The sequence below is a fragment of the Poromitra crassiceps genome (assembly GCF_964638095.1).
Source record: "Poromitra crassiceps genome assembly, chromosome: 4".
NCBI lineage: Eukaryota > Metazoa > Chordata > Actinopteri > Beryciformes > Melamphaidae > Poromitra > Poromitra crassiceps.
In genome coordinates, this window is record NC_139626.1 from 27,406,937 (window position 1) to 27,431,591 (window position 24,655).

General features: G+C 45.7%; 1 protein-coding gene and 1 pseudogene across 4 annotated transcripts in view; both read right to left on the minus strand.

Moving 5' to 3' along the window:
• Positions 1–1,415: 1,415 nt before the first annotated feature.
• On the minus strand, positions 1,416–3,053 carry LOC310775311 (eukaryotic translation initiation factor 3 subunit D pseudogene; annotated as a pseudogene). The gene has a single exon. The product of its transcript is annotated as a eukaryotic translation initiation factor 3 subunit D pseudogene (transcript).
• A 5,315-nt stretch (positions 3,054–8,368) lies between these two features.
• The window catches only part of trrap (transformation/transcription domain-associated protein), a gene marked incomplete at its 5' end in the record, with an annotated part of 155,837 nt that continues 139,550 nt past the window's right edge, over positions 8,369–24,655 (minus strand). For all 3 annotated transcript variants that reach the window (XM_083634512.1, XM_083634510.1, XM_083634511.1), the window contains 6 exons: positions 8,369–9,770; positions 11,245–11,439; positions 16,221–16,424; positions 16,664–16,848; positions 18,017–18,234; positions 19,440–19,665. In XM_083634512.1, coding sequence (XP_083490638.1) covers positions 9,486–9,770; positions 11,245–11,439; positions 16,221–16,424; positions 16,664–16,848; positions 18,017–18,234; positions 19,440–19,665 — 1,313 coding nt within the window. In that variant the 3' untranslated portion in view covers positions 8,369–9,485. The remainder of the gene's footprint in view (positions 9,771–11,244; positions 11,440–16,220; positions 16,425–16,663; positions 16,849–18,016; positions 18,235–19,439; positions 19,666–24,655) is intronic.

Below are 24,655 nucleotides of genomic sequence, written 5' to 3' on the forward strand. Positions count from 1 at the left end.
AAAGCCGTCCTTTAAACAACAGTTACGGCAGCACTGTGGGACAAAAAGGCACCGCTTTCCTTATACTATATTTGAGCAGACCCACACAAAGGATAAATCAGACACAACAAATATACATAAATATTTATCATATCTAAGCTGGTGAGGGCAATCTGTAACAACAGCCTATACTACATCATATATCTAGAGACAACATAGGTTACATACTGTACATACTACAGATTTTACTAGGTTATACGTAAGGGATAATGGATAGTGAGCCGGTGATTACTGGCGAAATAATGACCGACAGGTGATATTGAGCCCGACGCGCAGCGGAGGGCTTAATCATTCACCTGAAGGTCATTATTTCCAGTAATCACCAGCTCACTATCCATTATCCCGCTTAGAACACGGCCTACAACTAAATCATTCAATAATCTGACAAAAATAATTATTCAAATAGATTTTTTAATAGCGTTTTCAACGACAAAGCGGTTTCATTCATAATTGGCACACAAGACACCACAGCTGCAACTGGTTGGCCTAATTAGTAGTGTCTTGCTGACAAAAGGCTCTTATCAACTGATTAATCCAGGTGTGGCAGAGCAGCGGTCGGTTGTCGAGAAATAATGACCGGTGAATCTTGTTGATTGACCAATCAGAATCGAGTATTCAAGAGAGCCGTGTTCTAAGTAAGGGATAATGTATACTGAGCCGGTGATTACTGTGGAAATAATGACCGACAGGTGAATGATTTAGCCCGACGTGCAGCGGAGGGCTTAATATTCACCTGAAGGTCATTATTTCCAGTAATCACCGGCTCAGTATACATTATCCCGCTTAGAACACGGCCTACAACTAAATCATTCAATAATCTGACAAAAATAATTATTCAAATAGATTTTTTAATAGCGTTTTCAACACAAAGCGGTTTCATTCGTAATTGGCACACAAGACACCACAGCTGCAACTGGTTGGCCCAAATTAGTAGCGTCTGCGGACAAAATGCTCTACCAACTGATTAATCCAGGTGTGGCAGAGCAGCGGTCGGTTGTCGAGAAATAATGACCGGTGAATATTGTTGATTGACCAATCAGAATCGAGTATTCGAGAGAGCCGTGTTCTAAACAGCGATACACAAACACAGCATATCTTTAGACTGTGGGAAGAAACTGGAGCACCCGGAGGAAACCCACGCACACACGGGGAGAACTTTTCTTTTTATTAATGTTTTTGGTCAGACATACTTACATTGAGTTAACATTACATTCATAGTTACATGAATGACATACAATGTTTCCTTTCAGTCTTTTCCCCCCCAACAGCTAAAAGAAAGAAATGTGCAATCCAGCAATAACAATCCAAATCTACCCACGACCTTCTCGCTGTGAGGCAAACAGTGCTAACCACTGAGCCACCGTGCTGACCACACCTCAGTTCTCTTCATCTTCCTCCTCCTCCTCTTGTTCCTCCGCCTCTTCATCTGAGCTGAAGGTCCCATCAGGCAGGCTGTACACTCGGATCACTTGCTTGTTGGGGTCCTTCAGGATGAGGTGCTTGCCTTCGTCCAGCTTGCGGCAGATATCAATGACACAGTGGAGGATGCCCCAGCCGTTCTCCATGCTCAGGCTGATCTGGCTGGCAAACTGGTTGGGTTTGAACTGCTGGGTCCCCAGGATGACATGGTGAGCAGAGTCTTTCACATGGTAACGAGACACGTAGCCCAGCTTCAGGTACTCTGATCCAGCCAGCATGGCACAGCAGGTCCAGCGGGCCAGTTTGTAGCTGTTATTCTTCAGCTCAGTGGCCAGGACGGCTCCTCTCTGGGAGTCCAGCTTCTGACGCCAGTCCATTCCATTACAATGCCTGGAGTCCCACTCATTGAGGGTCTTGATGTTGATGAAGGAGGCCTCTCCGTTGGTGCCGGTCATCACTCCATCATGCTGACAGCGCACGATCAGGTCAATGTCCTCCCCGAGCTTCCAACGACGGTACCTGTAGGCAACAGAAGCCACCTCACTCATATCCATGCCTTCCTCCACAAATGGATTGGAGTTGGGGAACTTGTAACATTCTCCTCCCATGCGCAAACACTGCTGGCTAAAGTTGTGGTTGATGTATGTGGCCTCCATCGCCAGGTTACGGGGGGAGTTGAGGGAGTTGCCCTCATCCTGGGGAGGCTCATTAGCAGTCTCACTCACCGTTAACAAATCAAAGTCAGAGTTGTCTCTCTTGTCAAAAAAGAGCTTGTTGCCCACTCTGTGCACAATGATGTCCCAGGAGTTGACTGAGCGTGTGCAGCACATCAAGGTGGCCAAGATGGCGTCAGTGGCAAACACGTTACCCTGGATCTTAGCTAGCTTGCGGATGACAGGATCATCGGTGGTAGTGACAGTGTGGAAGATCCTCTTGATGCTCTTGAGCGACTTCTCATTGCGGGTGGTGACACGGTCGAAAGCCTTGTCATAGTACTCCAAGGCACCACAGCACTCAATGTCAGTGGGGTCAGCCACCTCCATGTATCTCAGTTTCATCAGCCTGGGGAAGTCCATCTCCTCCTTCACCTCCCAGTCACTCCTCACCTCAACAGATGAATCCCTGGGTTTCAGCTGAGACTTCTGGTCCCACTGACGTACACCAAACTGCTTTTGGAACTTCTTCTGCAGGCGCATGCGATCCCTCTCCTTCTGCTTGGTGCTCTTAGGCAACGTCTGCATGTTGAACTGGGTCAGGTTCCTATGGTCCTTGTCCCTGCACAGATTCCTCTGAGCAAACCTCATGCGGTTCCTCTGGTAGGCCGTTTTCTGCGTCTTGGCAGTGTCCACCAGCTGGAAGCTTGACTCATCTTCCTCGTGAAAGTAGGCATAGTGACGACCGCCTCCAAACTGAGACGAATACTTGTTTGTGTATCTCTTGTCTTGATACGTCACCCCAGTCCAGTCAGCAACCTTTCCCAGACGGTCTCCTTTGCTGAAGGGCTGGTAGGGCATGTCTTTAAACTTCTCTGGGACTTCACAGGGACCCCATCCTGATGGATTGTCCTGGATCACAGGGGTGTTGAACTTCGCCATGGTAAACATGGTGACACCCTTTCAAGCACTTTATTTCAACCACTGATCAGAGGCGAAATTCACTGTCAGACCGCCGGTGAAAGAAAGTGCTAAACTGCCCCTGCCCTGCCGAGGCTTCAAGTAGGACTGTTGACATTGTGACATCATCTGTGACATCATCAGCAGCATTTGCTGCTGCTATCCCAATCAAATAAACTACTGATGTTGTCATACATTGTGAGTGACATCATTAGTGATGTCATAAATCCTTCCCTGCTGAGGTTATGAATTGGATGACTCTTGCTCATAGCCCAGCCAATAAAGCCTGAACTTCAACAAGCCACTAGTCCTACGCCACGCTGTTATTACTTATCTAGCCTGTGTCGACCAGTCTCTCTGGGAAGAGGATGGGCTTAAAAGTCATAGCTAAAGTTACCCAAAAAAAAATTAATTTCTTGCCAGAAAGTAAAATTTTCTGGACACAAAAACCATGGAATTGCTCTTCATGGCTTTAGTGCAACCCCACTATGACTATGCATCAAAACTTTCATGCTGCTTTTGCGCCTCTGTTCTCTTTACAGATTCGCAATGGCTTCCCCCATGCCTCGTGCGCTTCAGTGGCCTCAGTGTTATAGCCACTGATCCATGTAAAAGATATGTGGAATGAACAATGAGTGGTGATGTGAAACGAGTGTCCAAACGCGACTCTACAGAAACAATATGACAGCCAAGTTGCTGTAGAAACCAAACACACGGTCGTTCCTTCTCTCCTTCCCGGCCCGAACCCTTCCTCCCTCTGCCTCATCCTCAGCGGGGATGAGATCATTGAAGTGGGGAGGTTTCATCATCTGGTCCTGCCAGGATCCATCCCTGTCTCGTGTGTCCTCGGAGATCTCTGCTCTCTGTCAGATCCCAGGATGATCCAGGCTACATTTCCACTCCCACCGGAGCACATCAATCACCTCCACTCCGCTTTGCATAGAGGATTTGTGGCGCCCCCCTTTAGCCCCCCCCCCCACCCCCCGTCCCCAAAAAACAAAGAAACAAGCAAAAATGAGGCGAGATTTCTTACAAACAACAAAAAACAATAGAAATATATGATTCCTCTTTAAATAGTTCACAGTATAGTTTTGGAGTTTTGCTACTTTTATTATTATCTATAATTTTGAGAGTCTTATTGCAATCATTAAACACATAAAAATCTATTTGGTGGAAGAATGTATCACTCTGCATAAATATGAAATGTACCATACATTTAATTTAAATATATATAATCATATATAATATAATTTAATAATCTAATCTAATTGAATAGATAATTTAATTTACAATACCCTGGCAGGCAACCTATGTCACATCTCTGCTGGAGTCACTGGTGTGTGTGTGCAGTGTGTAGCTACATGGTGTGTGTAGCTACATGGTGTGTGTAGCTACATGGTGTGTGTAGGTGTGTGTAGCTACATGGTGTGTGTAGGTGTGTGTAGCTACATGGTGTGTGTAGCTACATGGTGTGTGTGTGTACATGTGTGTTCTGCTGTTGTGGATTTCATATTTCACCCCATCTCTCAAATGGGAACAGACACCTGAGGCGTGAAATGGATGCCTTTCCCAACAGAGGGCACCCAGAACACAATCAAAGGGACTGAACCAAACGGCCTGGATGCTGCATCCAGTCCCTTTCAACAGACACGCATCCAGTCCCTTTCAACAGACACGCATCCAGTCCCTTTCAACAGACATGAATGCAGTCAGTCCCTTGCAACTCAAGTCAACAGCAACAAACCGTTTCGGCGCGTAGGCCTTCTTCAGTGTTCTGAAGAAGGCCTACGCGCCGAAACTGTTTGTTGCTGTGCTGCTGCCCTACCCAGACTACAGGTATTAAACCTTTGAAAGGACGTTTTTTTGTGTGAAGACTCCATCATGCACCAGCCAAATGTATCTGGATCACAAGTCTTCTCTCTCCACACCAGGCACCAGCCATGTTGGTCGCTAATGCTAACCAGCTATCATTTGGAGACGTAATTCTAAAAAGTGAAAGCTAGCTTGGCATTTAGATACCAGCTGTGAGCGTCTTGGTTAAGTGAAGAATGAAATCAATCAGCTCACCACCACTAGGCCTACTAGGGCACAGTAGCTCCAGCTACGTCCTCAACAAAGGATTAAGGCCACCTTACAGTGAGGAAGTCCAACAAACAATATGCAAAGCCTGAATCCAATGTAAAGTGTAAAATGACATGACTGACCTTATCAGGAAAGCAGGGTGCTGGAAATGAATCCTCTGCTAGTTTGCAGAATTGCTTGCTTTGCTTCCACAAGCAATTTGAATTGTAGAGAAATGTGAAATGGAAATAGCAATATTTCATGCTACTGCAAGAACTACCTCAGGCATTTCATACACATACACATTTCAACAAAGACCTAATGAAAGTACTACAGTCCCTCGGTGGCATCGGCACATGTAGGCTAGATGTTTGCCAGAAGGGCAAATAAACCTAGTTGGTTGTGAAAAATGATGAAAGTGGCTGGTGCATGTTAAAATACCAGTAAGACCAGGGGTCCTCAAAGTGCGGCCTGCGAGCCAAGTGCAGCCCTCGTTTTCAAAGGGGTCCTCTTCCACAGCCTAATGTTGGGAGATATGGTGCGTGCAGCGTGCCTGTGTTAAAACATCTACAAACGGACACATGTGATTCCCCCCCTCCTCCTCTAGGAAACACAACATACAACATTTGTTTTTTTTTCTTGGGCAGCATATTTTTGGGTCCCTAAATTATCCTTCATTCATCAAAACTTTGAGAACCCCTAGAACAGTGGTTCCCAAAGTGGGGTACACGTACCCCTAGGGGTACATGAAGGTACTACAGGGGATACTTGAGAGAAAGGGGAAAATGGAAAAAACTAAGACTCATGAAAATAAATGAAACATTAACATAAGATGAGTGACTAATTGCACCTCTTCCATGCAATTTCTTATTTTGTAATGTTATATATTCTTCAAAAGGTGGGTTATCATTCATTCATTGCATCATATGCTGTCGTTTTCTCTTGCCGTTTTCTAAGCAAAATGTGGTAGTTTGGTAAAGGGGGTACCTGGATTCAGAAATTGGGGAAAGGGGGTGCTGATGCCCAAAAAGTTTGAGGAGCACTGCCCTAGAAGATTAAAACGTCCCCATAATGTGTCAGAAGGAGAGGTGGCGGAGACTAGAGAGAGAAGTGTTGGAGAGAAGCTGTGTAAAAGATTTGAAAGGGAAAGGTTATGCGTGTGGATGCTGTAGAGGCGAACAGAGATATAACCGTTGTTTATGAGCATGGGCGGGCCGGCTGACAGTGAGTGTAAGTCAACAGAGGCCGGCCCACTCGGAGATGTACTGGCATGCATTAATCAACCACCAGGGGAGGGGAGAGGGGCTCTGCACACCTCCGCAGAGAGGGGCCCGGGGAGGGAGAGGCAACGACCGCAAGGTTATTCCACCTCCAGGAGACAGAGCCACACTTTGATTCCACTCGACTGCACTCAAACGCTTCTTCATAAATACGACACAGCTGTGAGCCGCCACGACGACAGCCACAGACTTCTGAGCATCAGAGAATGGCGAGTCTGGAGTCATTTCACAGTATGAGTTGTTAGAGCAGTAACACCCCAGAGTGCGTCCTTCAATGTGATTATGTGTGCGACAGTGATGCGGTAGAGGGATGCGTGAGTATTATTGCCACTTTACAACGGTTACCAATGCATGTGCAGTGAGTGAGAAGTGATCTGTAAGGTGCAATGCATATACAATTAAAAGATTCCTGGAGCAAAACTGATAAAAACTGAAAAACCTGTGAAATCGTCAGGACCAAGGGCGTCGTTTTGGTGTCAAAGTTGGTAGGGTCGAGGACGGCATGAGGGGAGGTTGTTTCGGTGGCACCCGCAAGGGCGCCGCCGAAAAAAGATTTGAGGTTTTTGTTTTACCTTTTTTAGGGGGTCATCCCTATGTTCCCCGCTTTTCCCAAATAGGGTCCTATGTTCCCCGCTATGTTCCCTGGGAGAGGTTAGGTTTTGGGTTAGGGTCTGGGGGAGGTTAGGTTTAGGCGTGGGGGGTGGGAGAGGTTAGGTTTTGGGTTAGGGTCTGGGGGAGGTTAGGTTTAGGGTTAGTGAAAAACGGGGAATATAGAACCCGGGGAACATAGAACCCGGGGAACATAGACATGATCCCTTTTTTAGCCATATTTAGACGAATATCTCATTTTAAATCAACATTAGGATTATACTGTTGTGATGTCATTATTCAGTATCTTCTCCTTTTCTCAATAACTTTCATGTCACCACCTGCTCAGCTCTCCTGTCAGCATAATTGTAACTAACAAACACAAACTGGAGGTTTAGCCATCTAATCATGTTCTTTCACAAACAGCCGGGTTGGAAAGAAAAAATTGCCACGGAATCCCACACATCATACATCCTACATTTCTTCATCCTAAGAGTTGCACGATCTTCAGTCAGATGTCAATTGCCACCATTTGAAATCACCAATACACTGTTGTCATCGCGCAAGCACATGGCTACTTAATATGGACGTTAACGTCCATATTATAGCCATGTGCTTCAGCTGCGTGCTGTACTTTGCTAAATTAGCATCGATGCTAGCGGGACTTACCTGCTTGCTGCTGCTTGCACTACTGCACTGCTGCGTCACTGCTGCTTGCTGGTAATGTTAATCCCATGTCAGAAAAAGTCTCCAGATTTATCGCTAACAGGAGGGTCTGTCTGCTGCGCATGATTTCTATAACCCGGAAAACTGTGTGTGGGTGGGCGTTTGTTTGGTCATCAGCCAAATGAGCCAATCAAACGGGAGTTGGGCCAGTCCTGAATGGACTGGCCCATTCCGTTGTGAAAAACAGGGTAAATGTAACTTTGAACATATTGCAAACTAATTTCACTCAATAATGGTCGGGTCAATTCTATCCTTGCAAAATATGGGAAGACAATCTAAATGACCTATATAACTGCACTCCAAAGATAATGCAAATAAGGTTGCTTAAAAGTTGGTAGGGACAATTGGACACCCTGAAATGTTGGTAGGGTCCGGACCCCACCGACCCTATGCAAAATGACGCGCTTGGTCAGGACAGTTGGAAGTCATTTTTCGAGGTTCCTTGGGGAAGACTAAAGAAAGGCAGACTCCTCAGTTTAAACAATTATATATATATATATATATATATATATATACAGTATACACACACACACACACATATGAAGAGGGGCTGTTGCACAAGAAACGCAGTACAACTTATGCACTTTTTTTTCCTCTAAAAAGAACATTTTATTAAAACAAAATGCATATTTACAAGGCAAGAGAATATTTCGGCTGGAAAAAAGCACTGTACCTATACAAAATGGGGAGGAATATGCATACAAAAACAGCTTGGGAATGCCATATATGCATCATGGCAACTTATAGCTTATTACAGTGTCACTATCACCCTGAAGTTTTCATTTGTAGAATTTTTTGTAAGTCTTTCAAAAAAGAAAAAAATAATAATTTACATTACTTTTTGGACACCAGACAAGGGAAAAAAAACTCAAGTAAAATGGCTTTTGGAGTAGTTCAGACATCTTAACATAGTACATGATTGATAGAGAGAGAAAAATAATACAGCAATAATCTGTTATTCACAGGAGCGCAACACTCTACATTCTGTAAAGATATAAGAGAAGCTACATATTTTGGTTTAAATAAAAATACTAATTCTGGAGTCCAGATTGACCAGCTTCAGAGTAGAAACATCGTAAGCTCTTGAAGCAGGAACAAACCTCCACAGGAACCAATATTCAATTATATTCAACATTTTCCAACAAACATAAACTGCTCCTTTTTTGTAACGGGTGAAATACAACGGCAAAGACGGAGGCAAAGCAAACAGCGCCTCCTGTCAGCTGAAAACACTGTCACCATGTCATGTTTGAGATGGGATGACATCATGGCTCATGTCACAATAAATAGGCGAGATTGCTTGAAGGTTGGAGGAGAAATAATCAGATTTCAGTTCAGACATTAGTATTCGGCATCTGATATTAGGTAGCCCCCCACAAACTGACAAACCGTTGAAATGTGACGCGCCACGTGAAGCCTTTGTTTCAACTCCATTCCACTTTGCAAACTATTTCAGTTGTGCTTTCGTCGGTGGAAAAAAAAACAATCTGACACTTCGGGCTGCCACTTTTTATTCAAAATTCGAACGAAATGTTTTTCATTTTAGATTCGTCCTTGATTTTTGGAAAAAGTGACAGCCCTACTGACACTAGGCGTGTCAAATGAAACATACATTTGCAACACCTGTCCGTCAGATACAAAAACCATTTCTTGTTCCACATCTTATCTGGTCATTCTTATCTAGTTGTTGCAGCATTTTGTCTCTCCTGTGCTGAACTAATGCTGATGTATGTTCTGTCAGAGTCTGCTGTGTGGTGTCTCACAGCCAGGGATGCCAGGCAGGGTCCATGCGACAGAGGTTGTCCAGGCTGTTGGCTGCAGCTACAAGCGTGTTGACCTTGCTCTCCCCTCCCTCGAACTGAGCCAAGTTGTGCAGACGGGTCATGATGGCCGTCACAGCCTTCTGGACCAACGAGACCAGCTGCTGCGAGTCCATGTTCTCTGGTTGGCCGGCAGGGGACAGGGGCATGGACGTGTCTTCCTGGGTTTTCTTGTGCCAGGCGATGATCTCGTCGCGAAGGACCGCCTTCAGGATGCCATCCACCTATCGGAGTCAGAGGAAGTAAGGAAGTGAACATTTTGAATTGACAAACATATTAGAAATTAATGGATCTCAAGAATCTGGAGGGATATAGGTTCACTTTTTAAGCTTACTAGCCAACTAGCAAGTAAGTAAGCTAGCAACCCCCTGTTCAATTCAAGCAGTTGTTATATTTGTTGTTCTCGAGATTTCTAGCTAATGTGTGTGTGTATATATATATATATATATATATATATATATGAATTATGTGGGGAAAGTTTCCCACTCCGAGTGTTCAAAATGGTCTCCTTGGGAGTGACATCAATAAAAAGTGATAAAAGATCAGTTTAATTAAATTAAATACAATCATAGCCGATCTAAAACATACACATTAAAACAAAACTGTTAACTCCGATTTCGAGCGCATCAATCTTCCACGGGGCAATTTCTGTGTGTTGTTAGCAGCTTATTATGGTGGAAAAGAACTAAAATACATAACCATGTCCATGGTAGACCACGGTGGGGCCGCAACACCAGCAATCATGCACCTAACTAGGCACACACTGTTCTCTCCCCTTACCTAAAGTGTTCATATGGTTTTAGGCTCCACTCTATTTGAATGGATCAATGTTGCGTGTTTGTCTGTGTGTTACGTGTTTGTTTGTGTGTCACGTGTTTGTTTGCTGTGTGTTGCTGTTGCCTGGAAACGACCATTTCCCTTGACCACAAGGAGGATACGGCCTGAGCTCGTGTTTTGTTTCTTTGCATCTTCACTCTCGCTCCCTCCACATCACTCAGGCTCAAAGTACAGGGGAGACCTATACATAGACACCACACGGCTGTCATTTAGATCAACTATACAAAGCCTCTGACTGCTTGTATTTTTATGATATTGTTTTTGTTTGGCTGTGCCTCAGTGGGCTTCCTCTCTGGCTTTATCTTTGTGAGTTTGAGCCCTAAAAAAAGGCTGGAGAATTTGCCAGGAGCCAACAATGTTGACAGCGTGAGGACCGAGGAGTGCTACAGTATTCTGTTATTACAGACGACTGTTGTTGCAGAATGCTTGTGGTATTGTCAGACAATATACTGTATATATATATATATATATATATATATATATATATATATATCCACCAACACTGCTAGCTGATTGAACCTCACATCTGATAAAAACGTGTCCTAAAAACCCCTCCAACACTTCTATCAATTAATCATTTGCGTCAAGTATCGCTATTTTGCAAGTAAACATATTTTAACGAATTCATTAAATAAAATCCCTTTCAACACAGAACAATTTTTAATAGTGTATGGGACTTTTAAATCTGGAGTGCGTAACTTTCCTAGTGTGGAACCTTTGTCTCCCCCGTCTGGCACTTGAGAGTATGTGCGCTAATGACTTCCCGATTGTTTCCTTGTTGTTTCCTGCAAACAGCTATCAATGTGTTGTTTAAAAGCACTGAGCAATAAAATACGTGAGAATCTCACGTGATTGACCTACCTTGAAGTTTGGCTGTGCGAAGCATCGTGCCACGGCGATCATGGAGGCGGTGAGCGGGCCCGACACGCCGATGGTGGTGAGGAACTCCGAGATGTTGGGTGTCAGGCGGAACGGGACAGGCCGGTTAGCGTCCAGGTCGCCCGTGGCGTCGTTTATGTCGAAGCGGAAGTAGGAGACGTTTAGCTTCCCCGTGTCCTACAGGCAGAGGACAGAGGTCAAGGTTAAACGTGTCCTACAGGCAGACGACAGAGGTCAAGGTTAAATGTGTCCTACAGGCAGAGGACAGAGGTCAAGGTTAGGGTACAACTCAGTCAAGCGTGTGGGAGGGTGGGAGTGTGTGCGGGACATTTTATATCAGTTTATAAGTAACCACTAAGAAACAAGAGAGTTTAGCTATAAATACTCCTTTCTGCAGTGGTCTCCATAGTCCTTTATAAGCCCTGGAAGAAAACGACTTGTCTCCACAAAGGCTATGGGAGTTACAAAACAACAAGCACACAACAACTAAATAGCTGCTGTTATTGATCTGTGTGTGTGTGTGCCCCAGACACAGCAAAACATCAAACTATCAGCAGCAGGACATCTATAATCCGCTGATATATATATACTGTATACACAGTGTATATATATATATATATATGTGTCTTCATCTTTAAGCCTGCATTTATGTGCCAGAGGGCTGTTGCATGAGCAGCCATTCCAAGGAGATAAGCTCTCTTATATGAAAAGGTGAGTGCCCCTGACAGCTTTATAGCAGCGCATTTCATTCCAACTCCCTTCTCCTCCTCTGTTGCGCCTCTTCTCCTCCCTCCTCCTAACCCCCCCCCCCCCCTTCTCTCCCTCAGTGTCATTTGCTCCTCCAGGCCCCGGCAGAGGGCCTCAAGCCAGTGGGCTGAGACACCCCAGACAACCCCCGGGGGGCTGTGATAAGCCCGCAGACAGTTGGCTGGGGAGGCAGCGCTCAGAATGCTAATCGGCAGACTTAGTGACCAGCGACGGCTCTGTTCTGGGGCTCATGTCAAATGGGATGACTCCACATAAACGTGTCACATGGAGCAATTGGGGATCATGAACTTGACCGTGAGCGGTAACGGATACTGACCGTGAGCAGTAACGGATACTGACTGTGAGCAGTAACGGATACTGACCGTGAGCAGTAACGGATACTGACTGTGAGCAGTAACGGATACTGACCGTGAGCAGTAACGGATACTGACTGTGAGCAGTAACGGATACTGACTGTGAGCAGTAACGGATACTGACCGTGAGCAGTAACGGATACTGACCGTGAGCAGTAACGGATACTGACTGTGAGCAGTAACGGATACTGACCGTGAGCAGTAACGGATACTGACTGTGAGCAGTAACGGATACTGACCGTGAGCGGTAACGGACGGATACTGACCGTGAGCGGTAACGGATACTGACCGTGAGCGGTAACGGACGGATACTGACCGTGAGCGGTAACGGATACTGACCGTGAGCAGTAACGGATACTGACCATGAGCGGTAACAGATACCGACCATGAGCAGTAACAGATACCGACCATGAGCGGTAACGGATACCGACCGTGAGCGGTAACGGATACTGACCGTGAGCGGTAACGGATACTGACCGTGAGCAGTAACAGATACTGACCGTGAGCAGTAACGGATACTGACCGTGAGCAGTAACGGATACTGACCGTGAGCAGTAACAGATACTGACCGTGAGCAGTAACGGATACTGACCGTGAGCAGTAACGGATACTGACCGTGAGCAGTAACGGATACTGACCGTGAGCAGTAACGGATACTGACCGTGAGCAGTAACGGATACTGACCGTGAGCTAGGGATGTCATGAGAACCGATACTTCGGTGCCAAGTCGATACCAACATTCTGAAAACGTGACGGTACTCGCTTTCCTCCAATACCCAAAGTACCGACGGGAACCGAGGAGGCAAATCTGGTTGCTTCATTTGTGTTGTTTTTGGGCTGTAAATCAGCAGTTATCTGGCAACCTTTTTTTTTTTTTTTAAGACGCGCAGCCGTGAACACGTGACTACATACCCACACACTACACACAGGAGAACAACATGCAACATGGCGGAGGCACCCGCATCTGCTTCTTTAACAACTGCAGCGACAGCTGCCCCTCCATTAGTTGGCAAGAAAAACACCAAAAGTCTGGTATGGAAGTACTTTGGATTCGAGGCTGATGAGCATGGATTAATAATTGAACCGATAAACCTGTATGTTACACCGGCGCAGTTTCCAGACGAAAGGGGGGAACACATCCAACTTAGCGAAGAATCTAAAAGACCGACATCCAGACCTCTACAAAGATTTCAAGGTGAGTGCGTTTCATTTCAACGTAACGTAACTTGACAACGTGTTGTTAACACGTGTTGTCATTGCCCATCTATTAATAACGTTACCTAAGGTAACGTTAAACAACCCTGAAATAATAAGATTTCAAGGTGAGTGCGTTTCATTTCAACGTAACGTAACTTGACAACGTGTTAACGTGTTGTCATTGCCCATCTATTAATAACGTTACCTAAGGTAACGTTAAACAACCCTGAAATAATAAGTTATCAAACGTTTTGTTTGAGAAGGAAGGCTGGCATTGCTGTTTAGGTGTGTGTGTTTGTGTGTGTGTGTGTGTGTGTGTGCGGTTGTAATAGGCTACCGTTCACTCTGTCAAAAAAAAACGATTAAAAAAACGTTTTAAATGTCACGACCACTCCATGTCAGTAAACTACTGCTTGCACTGTGTGTGTGTGTTGTGTTTATAGTCATTAAGCTGTACCTACTAAATTAAATATATATTTTCTTTCACAGTATGAGCCAGAGAAGGACTTGGACCAGGAGGACAGGGCCGGGCCAGGGCAAAGCCAGCAACAGCCACAGCAGCAGCAACAGCCAACAATAAATGGAGGCTTTTCTGAAGCTCAAAAAATATGACCATGACTCACATGAAGCAAGGAAATTAGATAGGACAGTTGCTGAATTCATATGCATGGACAAAGTTCCTATCTACACCGTAGAAAAGCATGGATTCCAGAAAATGCTTGAAAAGTTCAACCCCAGATATGAGCTACCATGTAGGAATTACTTCATGTACACAGAGATCCCCAAACTCTACACTGAAACTAGAAACCTCATCACCCAGCATTTCAAAGAGAAGCAATTCTATGCCTGCACAACTGATCTGTAGCGCACACAGTATTGTTTGTTTTAAATACTGAAGAAATGGTTCTAATAAAGGAGTGTATGTTGAACTACATGGGATTTATCGCTTTGTTTTTATTTTTACCGTGGTATCGAAAAGAATCGAGTATCGTGGAATTTCACTGGTATCGGCATCGACTACTACATTTCTGGTATCGTGACATCCCTACCGTGAGCGGTAACGGATACTGACCGTGAGCAGTAACGGATACTTGAAAAACATCAATGAAGTCAGAGGGGATGGAGAGGAAAATGACAATGTGCATTTCAACAAGTGATAAAGAGATGATGTGGTTGATGGGGTCAGAACTCTGCTTATGAGAAAACATATAGGGACATTAGTCTATAACTGACTTAGCTCAATAGCACAGCGCTGAACTTAGGACTGGGCAAAATCACAATATTGTAGACTGCATACCTTGATATTGATAATGTGAGGATGAGTATTTCTTGCTTTCTTCTGTGATTCATGCCATTTACACACACTTTGAAAATGAGTAGTGATGATTCCGTAATGTCACAGTCATCCGTAATGTGTAATAATAATAATAATTGTGGATATGATGAGCAGGTAAAGCCAATAGCTTTCATTTTACTGAGCCAGAACAGGTTGATGAGTTCCAAAAAACTTGCTGCTTTCCAGTAACGCAGCCGTTAAGACCAGGAAGAAGAAGGAACATCTAAGTTATTTCGCAAAATTATGATAACAAAATGATATGAACCACAATATCGAAGGTGGGAATAGCGTGATCCTCCCACGTGCTACGTCCTGCCGGTGAAGCTCCCCGCTGTCAGGTGAAAAGAAGCGGCTGGCAACTGTGCATGTGTCGGAGGAAGCATGGTGCTAGTCTATGGCTCTCCCCAGATTTGCAGAAGGTGGAGCAGCGACCGGGGCAGCAGGGGGAAATTGGCCAAAGTACAATTGGGGAGAAAATGGGGGAGAAGGGGGAATCAGATTTATTTTAAATAATAATAATAAGAAACTACTAGCTAGTAGCTACTGCCATTTTGTTGTTGTTGAAGCCTTGCAGCATCAATAGGCTTTACAGAAAACTATAAAAACATGGGAAGGGGTCTCCACTTAGGTCGTGAGGGAATCGTGAGGCACGATGTTATGGCTGTGATGTCTTGTCCTTGCACGCTCTCTCCCTGCTTGTGTGTGTGTGTGTGTGTGTGTGTGTGTGTGTGTGTGTACGCTCTCCGCACCATAATCCTCCTGTGTCTAATGGGATCTGCGGAGTGGAACAGGCAGAGAGGGGGCTTAATACCGGCGCTTAGCTGCCCGGAGGAACGCCTGTCAGCAAAGGCCGATTAGGATCAGAGGGGAGGGGTGGCCGACTGACACAATCATCTTTAATAATGACTTTGAGAAAGCGGTCTGCGGACCCTGCGCGCCAGACAGATGCAGGCTAGGACCCAGGCAGGCTATAAAATGCACACACTGCCTCTTCAAATTGAAACGTCTTTGATAGCTGTAGAGCAGAGGGAGTGAATATAACGTCCTGTCAAAACATCCTTCACATTGACAGCGGCTGGCTGTGAAAGTCATGGGGGAGAATGGTAATTCATACGGCCAGATATGGAGAAGGGTAATGGTGATCTCTTAATGCATCTATGAGAGCATACATGAGTATACATATTGAATTAGCTCCACCCCATCACATGGATCCCACTTGCCCTTGACAGTCCAAGATGTGTGTGTGTGTGTGTGTGTGTGTGTGTGTGTGTGTGTGTGTGTGTGTGTGTGTGTGTGCTGCCAACCTGTGCTATCTGCAGCATCTCAGGGTTGAGCCTGTTGAGGTGGAGCATGAACTCAGCCAGGCCGATGAGGGCCAGCTGGATGGTGAACATCTTGCGGAAGGTCCAGTAGTCAGTGGCATTGGGGAAGGTGTGGAGGGCCCACTCCTTCAGCATGCTGCGAGGCACCATGTTGCCCTGCACCTCCTTCAGGATGTCCCGCAACACCTGGTGAAGAGAGAGGGAGAGAGGAGGAGGGTCATGTACAGGGTCAAAGCAAGAGCGGGGTGAACGGGCACTGCACTAGTAACACCCAACAGTGCAAGAGTATCTGAGTTTGGATTTGTCCTTTAAAATGCATCTCTGGTATACACAATGACATAAAGGGGATCATAGTTGTATCAAGCTGTAAAGGTATTATGCCTACCATGTTATCTGTGTGTGTGTGTGGGTGTGTGTGTGTCTACCTGGTGGCTGGCCTGTGTGCCTCTGGCCTGTACGGTGGCCAGGCGGTCATAGTAACGGGAAATGGGGTTGTCGTGCTCAATGCCCTTCTTGGCACAGCGCTGCTTGTAGATTTCCACCAGGGACAGAGATGACGGGTTGTCCTCTACCAGCCGCATCTGAGGCGACACTGCCACCACCCGCGGCACTGGAGGGAGAGGAGGAGAGAACAGAGGCAATAAGATGGAGGGAAGCCCGAGGGAAAAGAGGAGAGGAGAAGGTGGCAGGGAGGAAGGAGGTAGGGAGAGGGGGAAACAGCCGCGTCAGTGACAGGTCTGTAAACATTTGGTTACACTCGCTAACAAACAGTCCCCGCGCGGCGCTACCATGGTGTAAAGCACAAATCTAAACCTCCAACTAAAATACCCCCAAGTTGGGAAATAGTTACAATATGAGGTGACATCGCTCAACACCAAGCTGGGTCAAAGGGGGGCAAAACACAGCGCGTCGAGCCACGTTGGGTGGATGGGACGGCCAAATTCCCTGTCCATATCTCCCCTTAAACAAGCCAATCACGTGCAGAGATTAATTCCCTGTCCATATCTCCCCTTAAACAAGCCAATCACGTGCAGAGATGGAGAGTGGGCAAACAGGTGGAGGCAAACCTCTGGGAGATGACAGGAGGGGAAAGAAAAGAAATGCTGTGTGTGTGTGTGTGTGTGTGTGTGTGTGTGTGTGTGTGTGTGACAGAGAGACAGTGAAGAGCAATGAAAGGAGAGGGTCATTGCTCATTGCCAATTGTTCAGAGTGCACCGGAGCAGGAGAGGTCATGTGTCACTTTCTGATCTCCAAGGACACAGAGCTCTCATCAGACCTGTGAGGAACACATAGGTGTAATAAGAGAAAGAAAGCACACCCGCTTGTTTCTTGATAAAAAAACAACGCTCTGTTCTTCTCGCCCAGAATGCACACGAAATAATGGCTCAGCCATAAGCTCCAACAAATCACCTATGGTGGCCCAGGGGGGACAGTAGATACTTTACAACTCAATGAAAAAAACATCAGGGAGAAAGGCAAAAAAGGCGTAAGGGGTAAGGGTATGTGTCCTGGTCGCTGCACTAGTGCGTCCTCTGGTCGGTCTGGGCGCCTGTTCGGGGGGAGGGGAAATAGCACGATCCTCCCACATGCTATATCCTGCCCATGTATTGGAGGAAGCATGTGCTACTCTACAACTCTCCTCAGATCAGCAGGGGAAGATATGATTTTTTTAAATAAAAAAATAAATGCAAATCAATGGAATGTTTGCCACTAAAAGTCACTATTAATTTGGGACGCCGGTGTACACACGTCCCCACGCCTCGTGTCCCCAGTCCTACCGGTGAAGAAGAGGTGTCTCTTGGTGGTCTCCTTCCTCTTCTCCAGGCAGGGGTTGAGGAGGCGCAGCAGCTGCAGGACCCTCTCCTCACGCCGGGACTCCGTCAGGCAGGCGTCGTTCATCACCAGGTAGGGGTAGATCTTGCCATTGTGGCCGCGGATGTAGAGGCGCCGTGCCGCTGTGTTGTGTTTCTGCACGATCTCCACTCTGGGCATAAACCTGGGCAGAGAGAAACAGGAAACAGAAATGAAACTGAGGAAGGGTTGTGGGGAGGAATTCAATGTTGCTTGTGAGTGTTTTCGTGCTCATTAGTTTGTTTTGTCTATTTATAGAACCGTGACAGTTAAGTGAAAATTCACATTAAGTCTGAACCGAAAAGGACCTGGCTTTAATAAATAAGCAATTCATTATTAGCAAATGAACACTTTTTTTTAGCTTTAGTTGGGGTTGGACTCTCTAGTCAGAAGTGACTAGCTGGGAAGGAAAGTAGCTGGTAAATCTCTGAATTCAGCCACTTTCACAACTTGTTTTAGAAAAGAACCTGTCAACATAGCTGGTAGAGCAGGCAAACTTAGGCCTCAAAGTTTATCAGCATTTGGCTGGTGTTAATTTCCCACCTCTACCTAACGATCTTGATATAGTAGTGCATAAGGTTTGGGCACGAGGAACTCTACCTGGCCATCTTGATATAGTAGTGCATAGGTTTGGGCACGAGGAACTCTACCTGGCGATCTTGATATAGTAGTGCATAGGTTTGGGCACGAGGAACTCTACCTGGCCATCTTGATATAGTAGTGCATAGGTTTGGGCACGAGGAACTCTACCTGGCGATCTTGATATAGTAGTGCATAGGTTTGGGCACGAGGAACTCTACCTGGCGACCTTGATATAGTAGTGCATAGGTTTGGGCACGAGGAACTCTACCTGGCCATCTTGATATAGTAGTGCATAGGTTTGGGCACGAGGAACTCTACCTGGCGATCTTGATATAGTAGTGCATAGGTTTGGGCACGAGGAACTCTACCTGGCCATCTTGATATAGTAGTGCATAGGTTTGGGCACGAGGAACTCTACCTGGCGACCTTGATATAGTAGTGCATAGGTTTGGGCACGAGGAACTCTACCTGGCCATCTTGATATAGTAGTGCATAGGTTTGGGCACGAGGAACTCTACCTGGCGATCTTGATATAGTAGTGCATAGGTTTGGGCACGAGGAACTCTACCTGGCGATCTTGATATAGTAGTGCATAGGTTTGGGCACGAGGAACTCTACCTGGCCATCTTGATATAGTAGTGCATAGGTTTGGGCACGAGGAACTCTACCTGGCGATCTTGATATAGTAGTGCGTAGCTTTGGGCATGAGGAAATCTATCTGGCCATCTTGATATAGTAGTGCATAGGTTTGGGCATGAGGAACCTTACCTGGCAATCTTGATATAGTAGTGTGTAGGTTTGGGCATGAGGAACTCCCCAGGGATCTCCACCTCGGCTGTCTGTGCCGAGAAGTTGCTGAGGAAGCGGCATTTCTCCTCGATGAGGAAGAACTTGGGCAGCTGCTTGGTCTTGGCCTCCAGTATCTTGATCCACTTCTTCAGCTTGGAGATCAAGTTGTGAAGCTTCATGGAGCCTGGCACACTGAAGTCAAAGTCTGGTCGAGGAGGAGAGAAAACAAAGGGTTTAGGTTTGGTGTGAACATATTGTGATCACAACTCATATTGTGATGTAGCAATTAGGGTTGCACGGTATACCGGTATTAGTATGGTACCGCGGTTCCCTGCCGTTAAAAAGGATACTATACCACGTTAATTTAGTACCGATACTTAAAAAAATGTCATGGGTTGCGTCAGTGTGCGACCGTGGTGTTTGTTAGCGGAGGAGAGAGACACAGCGGCATTACAGTTGAGAGCCTGTCTCCCACCTCACGTGAAGGCAACACAGCCTTGCCTTGAACCAATGGTGACTCGTGAAAAGTGAAAAAAAGCTCGTCTCTGACGACTCTGTCTGCTTCATGTGGGGGCGTGTCGACTTTCCTCTCTTCCCTCTCTGCTCGCTCTCTGGCCACAGTCGTTCAGTCCTCACTACAGCACCCCGACACACAGGACAGACGCAGCGAAAATGGCAGCGGCTTCTTCTAGTCTTGCAAGCCGACCAACGCTTGTAGAAAAAGCAGATGCACGAAGCGAAATATGGAAATATTTTGCTTACGTTGCCGACAGCGAAGGCAAGCCCGTGGACACATCCAAACCAGTGTGTAAAAGGTGCTTCAACGTGACGCAAGCGAAAGGATCAAACACATCGAACCTGGCTAAACATCTTGCCGACAGGCACCCCGACCTGTTCAAAGAGTTTAAAGACCGACAGGTTAGCGAACGTGAACGATAAACATACATGCCCTCAAATAAGTCCAACGAGTATTGTGTGACAAGCGAACTTGTTTCACTGAAAAAGTTCGCTTGTCACAATAGCCTACTCGTTTACAGTGAAACACGAGGCAATGTGCTGGAGCACAGATCTCTGCCAAGGTCAAGGAGAAAGTCATGACATGTAACGTTTAGGGGAGGGGACATCAGATGACTGCATACCATGTACAATATTTAATAACACTATGGTCCTCAATGCCAGTGTTATTAAAGCTTTTACATGGTAAGCAGTCATCTGATCTCACCTATCCTAATATTTACAATAATCCCAATTATTAATGATATACGAATTCATTGTAAAAAACACCTAGCCTACACGTATGGGGGGGGGGGGGGGCTGGGAATACACCACATAATAAGCCTACATTTCAATAGCCTACATTTATGTGTGAAAATAATATATATTACTAGATTAACCATAAATCAGGCACTTCATGTTAATGAAGCTTAGGAGCTGCAAGTACAGAGTACTTTTTTTGGATAAAACAAATAGCTATAATAGTGTAGCAGCTGTGTGAAAATATATTTTATTTATATTATTTATAAGTTTAAACGGTTGACATTCCTTTAAAATATGTTTACAGGAGAGATTATGTTAATTTTACACTAGATAATAAAAGTTCTAGCATGTTCAGCGCCACACGTGGTGGCAGTACTACCAGCATGTAGTAAAATGACTACATGGCTGTGCATTACCTTGTTAAATCAATAAAATAAGTTTTAAGTTCCATGTTTTGTCCCCTCTATTTATTCCAATACTTTTCCTGATGTTTTAGTTTTTTGCCGTGGTATCGTTTCAGTATCGGTATCGAGATACTTAGGCAGGTATCGGTATCGAACTCATAATTTTGGTATCGTGACATCCCTAGTAGCAATAACAACGGAAGTGGGAGAAGTGAAGCAGGCAGGTTTTCCATTTGAGAGAAAAGCCCCCAGGACATCTCTGTAACCCGGATGCACGCACGCACGCACACACACACACATACACACCTCCTATTTCAGTACACCCTGTTTTGTCGCCTGTTATAATGAAGCCATGGAACTGCAAGGTCTTGCCATTTCAAACCCGTTCAATCTCTCCCAGAGTGAGACCTCCTAATACTTTAAATAAGCCCTTTAAAACAACCAATGTTCTTTTTGTAGCGGCCCTATTTCGCGACCCGTCTGCCTGCAATTCACCTGCCTCAATAGCAGAGGTAAAATTCCAGAGAAATTGCAACCCGACAACAATTCAGGATCATAAAAGTGTATAATGCCTCCAAATAGAATAAAAGAGACACGCTCCAGTCCTTTCAAGCCATGGGGCTATGTGGTAATAACATTCCATCTTTTTATCAGGTATAAAGCCTCTTACATGTTTAACAGCACACATAAGATACATGCATTATGTTAATGTAACGCATCAAAAATACCTTAAATTACAGTGTATAATGTAAATATTTTGACGAAAAGGTCCTTACAATTTAAGCAGGTCTCTCACTTTGATTCAGTTTAGTCCATTATTCACAAACTGCAATGACATGATTTTAGTCAACGGAAGTGCGACTGTTTAAATTGATATTAGAAAAATTGGCACCGCTGCACTAGAGTAGATTACATTTTCAAAATGAAGACGTTTGCTCAATATACTGTATCTACTGATCTGAGAGCTATCTGATATTTAAGAACAAACCAGTAACTTCTCTTCCCCACGGACAGTCATGAACATCATGATGCGACCAGCATCCTTTCAAAATGTTTCTCCTTTCATTTTTGCGAACAATAGATTAAATAACAAAACTAAATAACTATTTTTATTGGCACAGAATTTCTACTCATTACGCTCATTGACTAATTAAGTTTGCCAATGAGTTGGTTTGTGATTAAAAAACTATTCAGAGTTGCTGAGAGAAACTGGAGTGCGGCGCAGAAAGTATCAGAGCCAGCGAGAGACCACAAGAGAGTAGAGGTTATTTTCAGCCCCCTGGACCCATATCTGACCTCCGCTCGGTCAGCTAGCGGGGGAGCAGGGCTGCGTGCCAGGCCGTTCTCTGACCTGTGAACAGGAACCAGCTCGGGCCCGGGCTGCCTGACAGACCTGCACCACTATTATCAACCCAGACCCAGGAGGTCTGCTGCCTCTATATATAGGACTACGCTCCCCTCCTGCACTGCCTTGTGGGATTGTGTGTTGGGATGCAGTTCACTTGTAGGGGTGGGAGGATATCGTTTATCACGATAAAAAACTAAACACTCAAGATAATTTTATTGTGGTGAATTTCCATTAATCGTACAATTGTGAATATCGTCACGAGTGTGAATATCGTTGTGACCCTCGTGACTTCATAAAGCAGTCTAGAGCTCACTAATAATAACAATATATATATATATATATTTTTTTTTAACCAAATCTTTATTCAAATAATAAATTTGAATAAGAAAAAGAATAGCAACCAATAGGTGGCTATGTCCATTAATTTCATACACTCTATGGTCCTATGATGCAATAAAAAATATTACCGTAAGTTTTTAACAAAATGGTAAAGGTAAAGTGTTCCAGTAAGTTTTAGTGTCATAGTAAGAGTTTTAAGCATATTTTGATGATTATCGGGATAATATGGTTAATCACATTTATTTTGGACAGAATCATCTTTCATATCGTCCCACCCCTAGTCACTCTTCTGACTGGCGGCTGTGAGTGAAGTGATTTTTCCATTACACGGCCTGCCCTGCACTGGAGGTGTTTCCAGCTTCAACTAGGAGTAAAAGCTCTAGACTGATGTCCGATGATGAGTGACTCATTAAAAGTGATATAAACTAAGCCAAACTATTATGCAAAATGAAATTGAGTTACAACAATGCTAAATGTAGCAGCAAGGCTTTTGTGACTCTTCCAGGAGGAAAGAATAAACAAGCCAGGAAACTTGCATTTCTTTTTTCATCATAGAAGGCTCTTCTGACAAAGGACTCTGGAACAGTCCTAAAACAGTAACTCATGCAAATAGCATTCAGGGTAATTGGATTTGAATGCCTCCCCACTGCCAAATGTGATGTGTGCACACATAAACCCACGTTTTCCGGCCCACAAACCCTGTGAAAGCGAGTGAGCCACTAACGTGCTGCTGCTCTGTAAACGCTGTTTGTTCCGCTCCAGAAGGCTTGTATGCTTTCTGCCTCTGTCGGCATGCTTCTCCCGTCGCCGTGCGTACTACAGCACTCCGCGAGGCAGAGGCCCTGGTGGCTGCCGTGCGTACTACAGCACCCCGCGAGGTCACAGAGGCCCTGGTGGCTGCCGTGCGTACTACAGCACCCCGCGAGGTCACAGAGGCCCTAGTGGCTGCCGTGCGTACTACAGCACCCCGCGAGGCAGAGGCCCTGGTGGCTGCCGTGCGTACTACAGCACCCCGCAAGGCAGAGGCCCTGGTGGCTGCCGTGCGTACTACAGCACCCCGCGAGGCAGAGGCCCTGGTGGCTGCCGTGCGTACTACAGCATCCTGCGAGGCACAGTGATGGCAGGCTGCTCCACCACAGTTGGCACCCCGACATCTGGTAGGATCCATCAGTGTCAGCGCTGACACCGCTGACACCGGCTCTCGTTTGCTTGCTCATTGGCTCTGCCGTTCTTTCATGCTTTGGCTTGCTAATTCCGCCACACCTGTCTTCTTGTTCTTCCACAGGCTCTCGCTGCCACTGTTTTCTATCTGCTGATCTCCCGTCCGCCCATCTTTTATGCTCCTTTCTCTGTCATTTTCCATCCTCCTCTGTTCTGGCTCCCTTCGTCCTGAGTCAGGCGCTCGTTCTCTCCCTGGCTGCTTCTCATTCTCTCCTCTATCCCAGGGCCAAACACATTAGCTCTAGTGGCCACTCTCAGGACCAGTGGAGGGGAAAAGCGCGGGGGGGAACTGGGGAGTGCAGAGAGGGGGAGCTGGTGTGAGAAGGAGAGACTGGGCAGCGCAGTCTGAGTCTATAAGGGCGTACGTGTGTGTGTCTGTGTGTCAGACCTAGAGCGTGGAGAGGAGCCAGCGGAGAGGTTTCTTTGAAGGCAGTAGCAGACATTCCTTGTTTAAACCGGGGTCCAGTGAACTGTGGTTCAACTCTCTTATGTAATGTAGGGAAACAGACACGCGGCTTCCAAAAACAAGGGACTGATTGTTTTGAGGGAAACGTCTCAGCAGGGGCCGCTGGCGGAGCTTCAGCTGCACCTGTCCTGTCTGAGTCAAAGACCACTGCCTCACATGA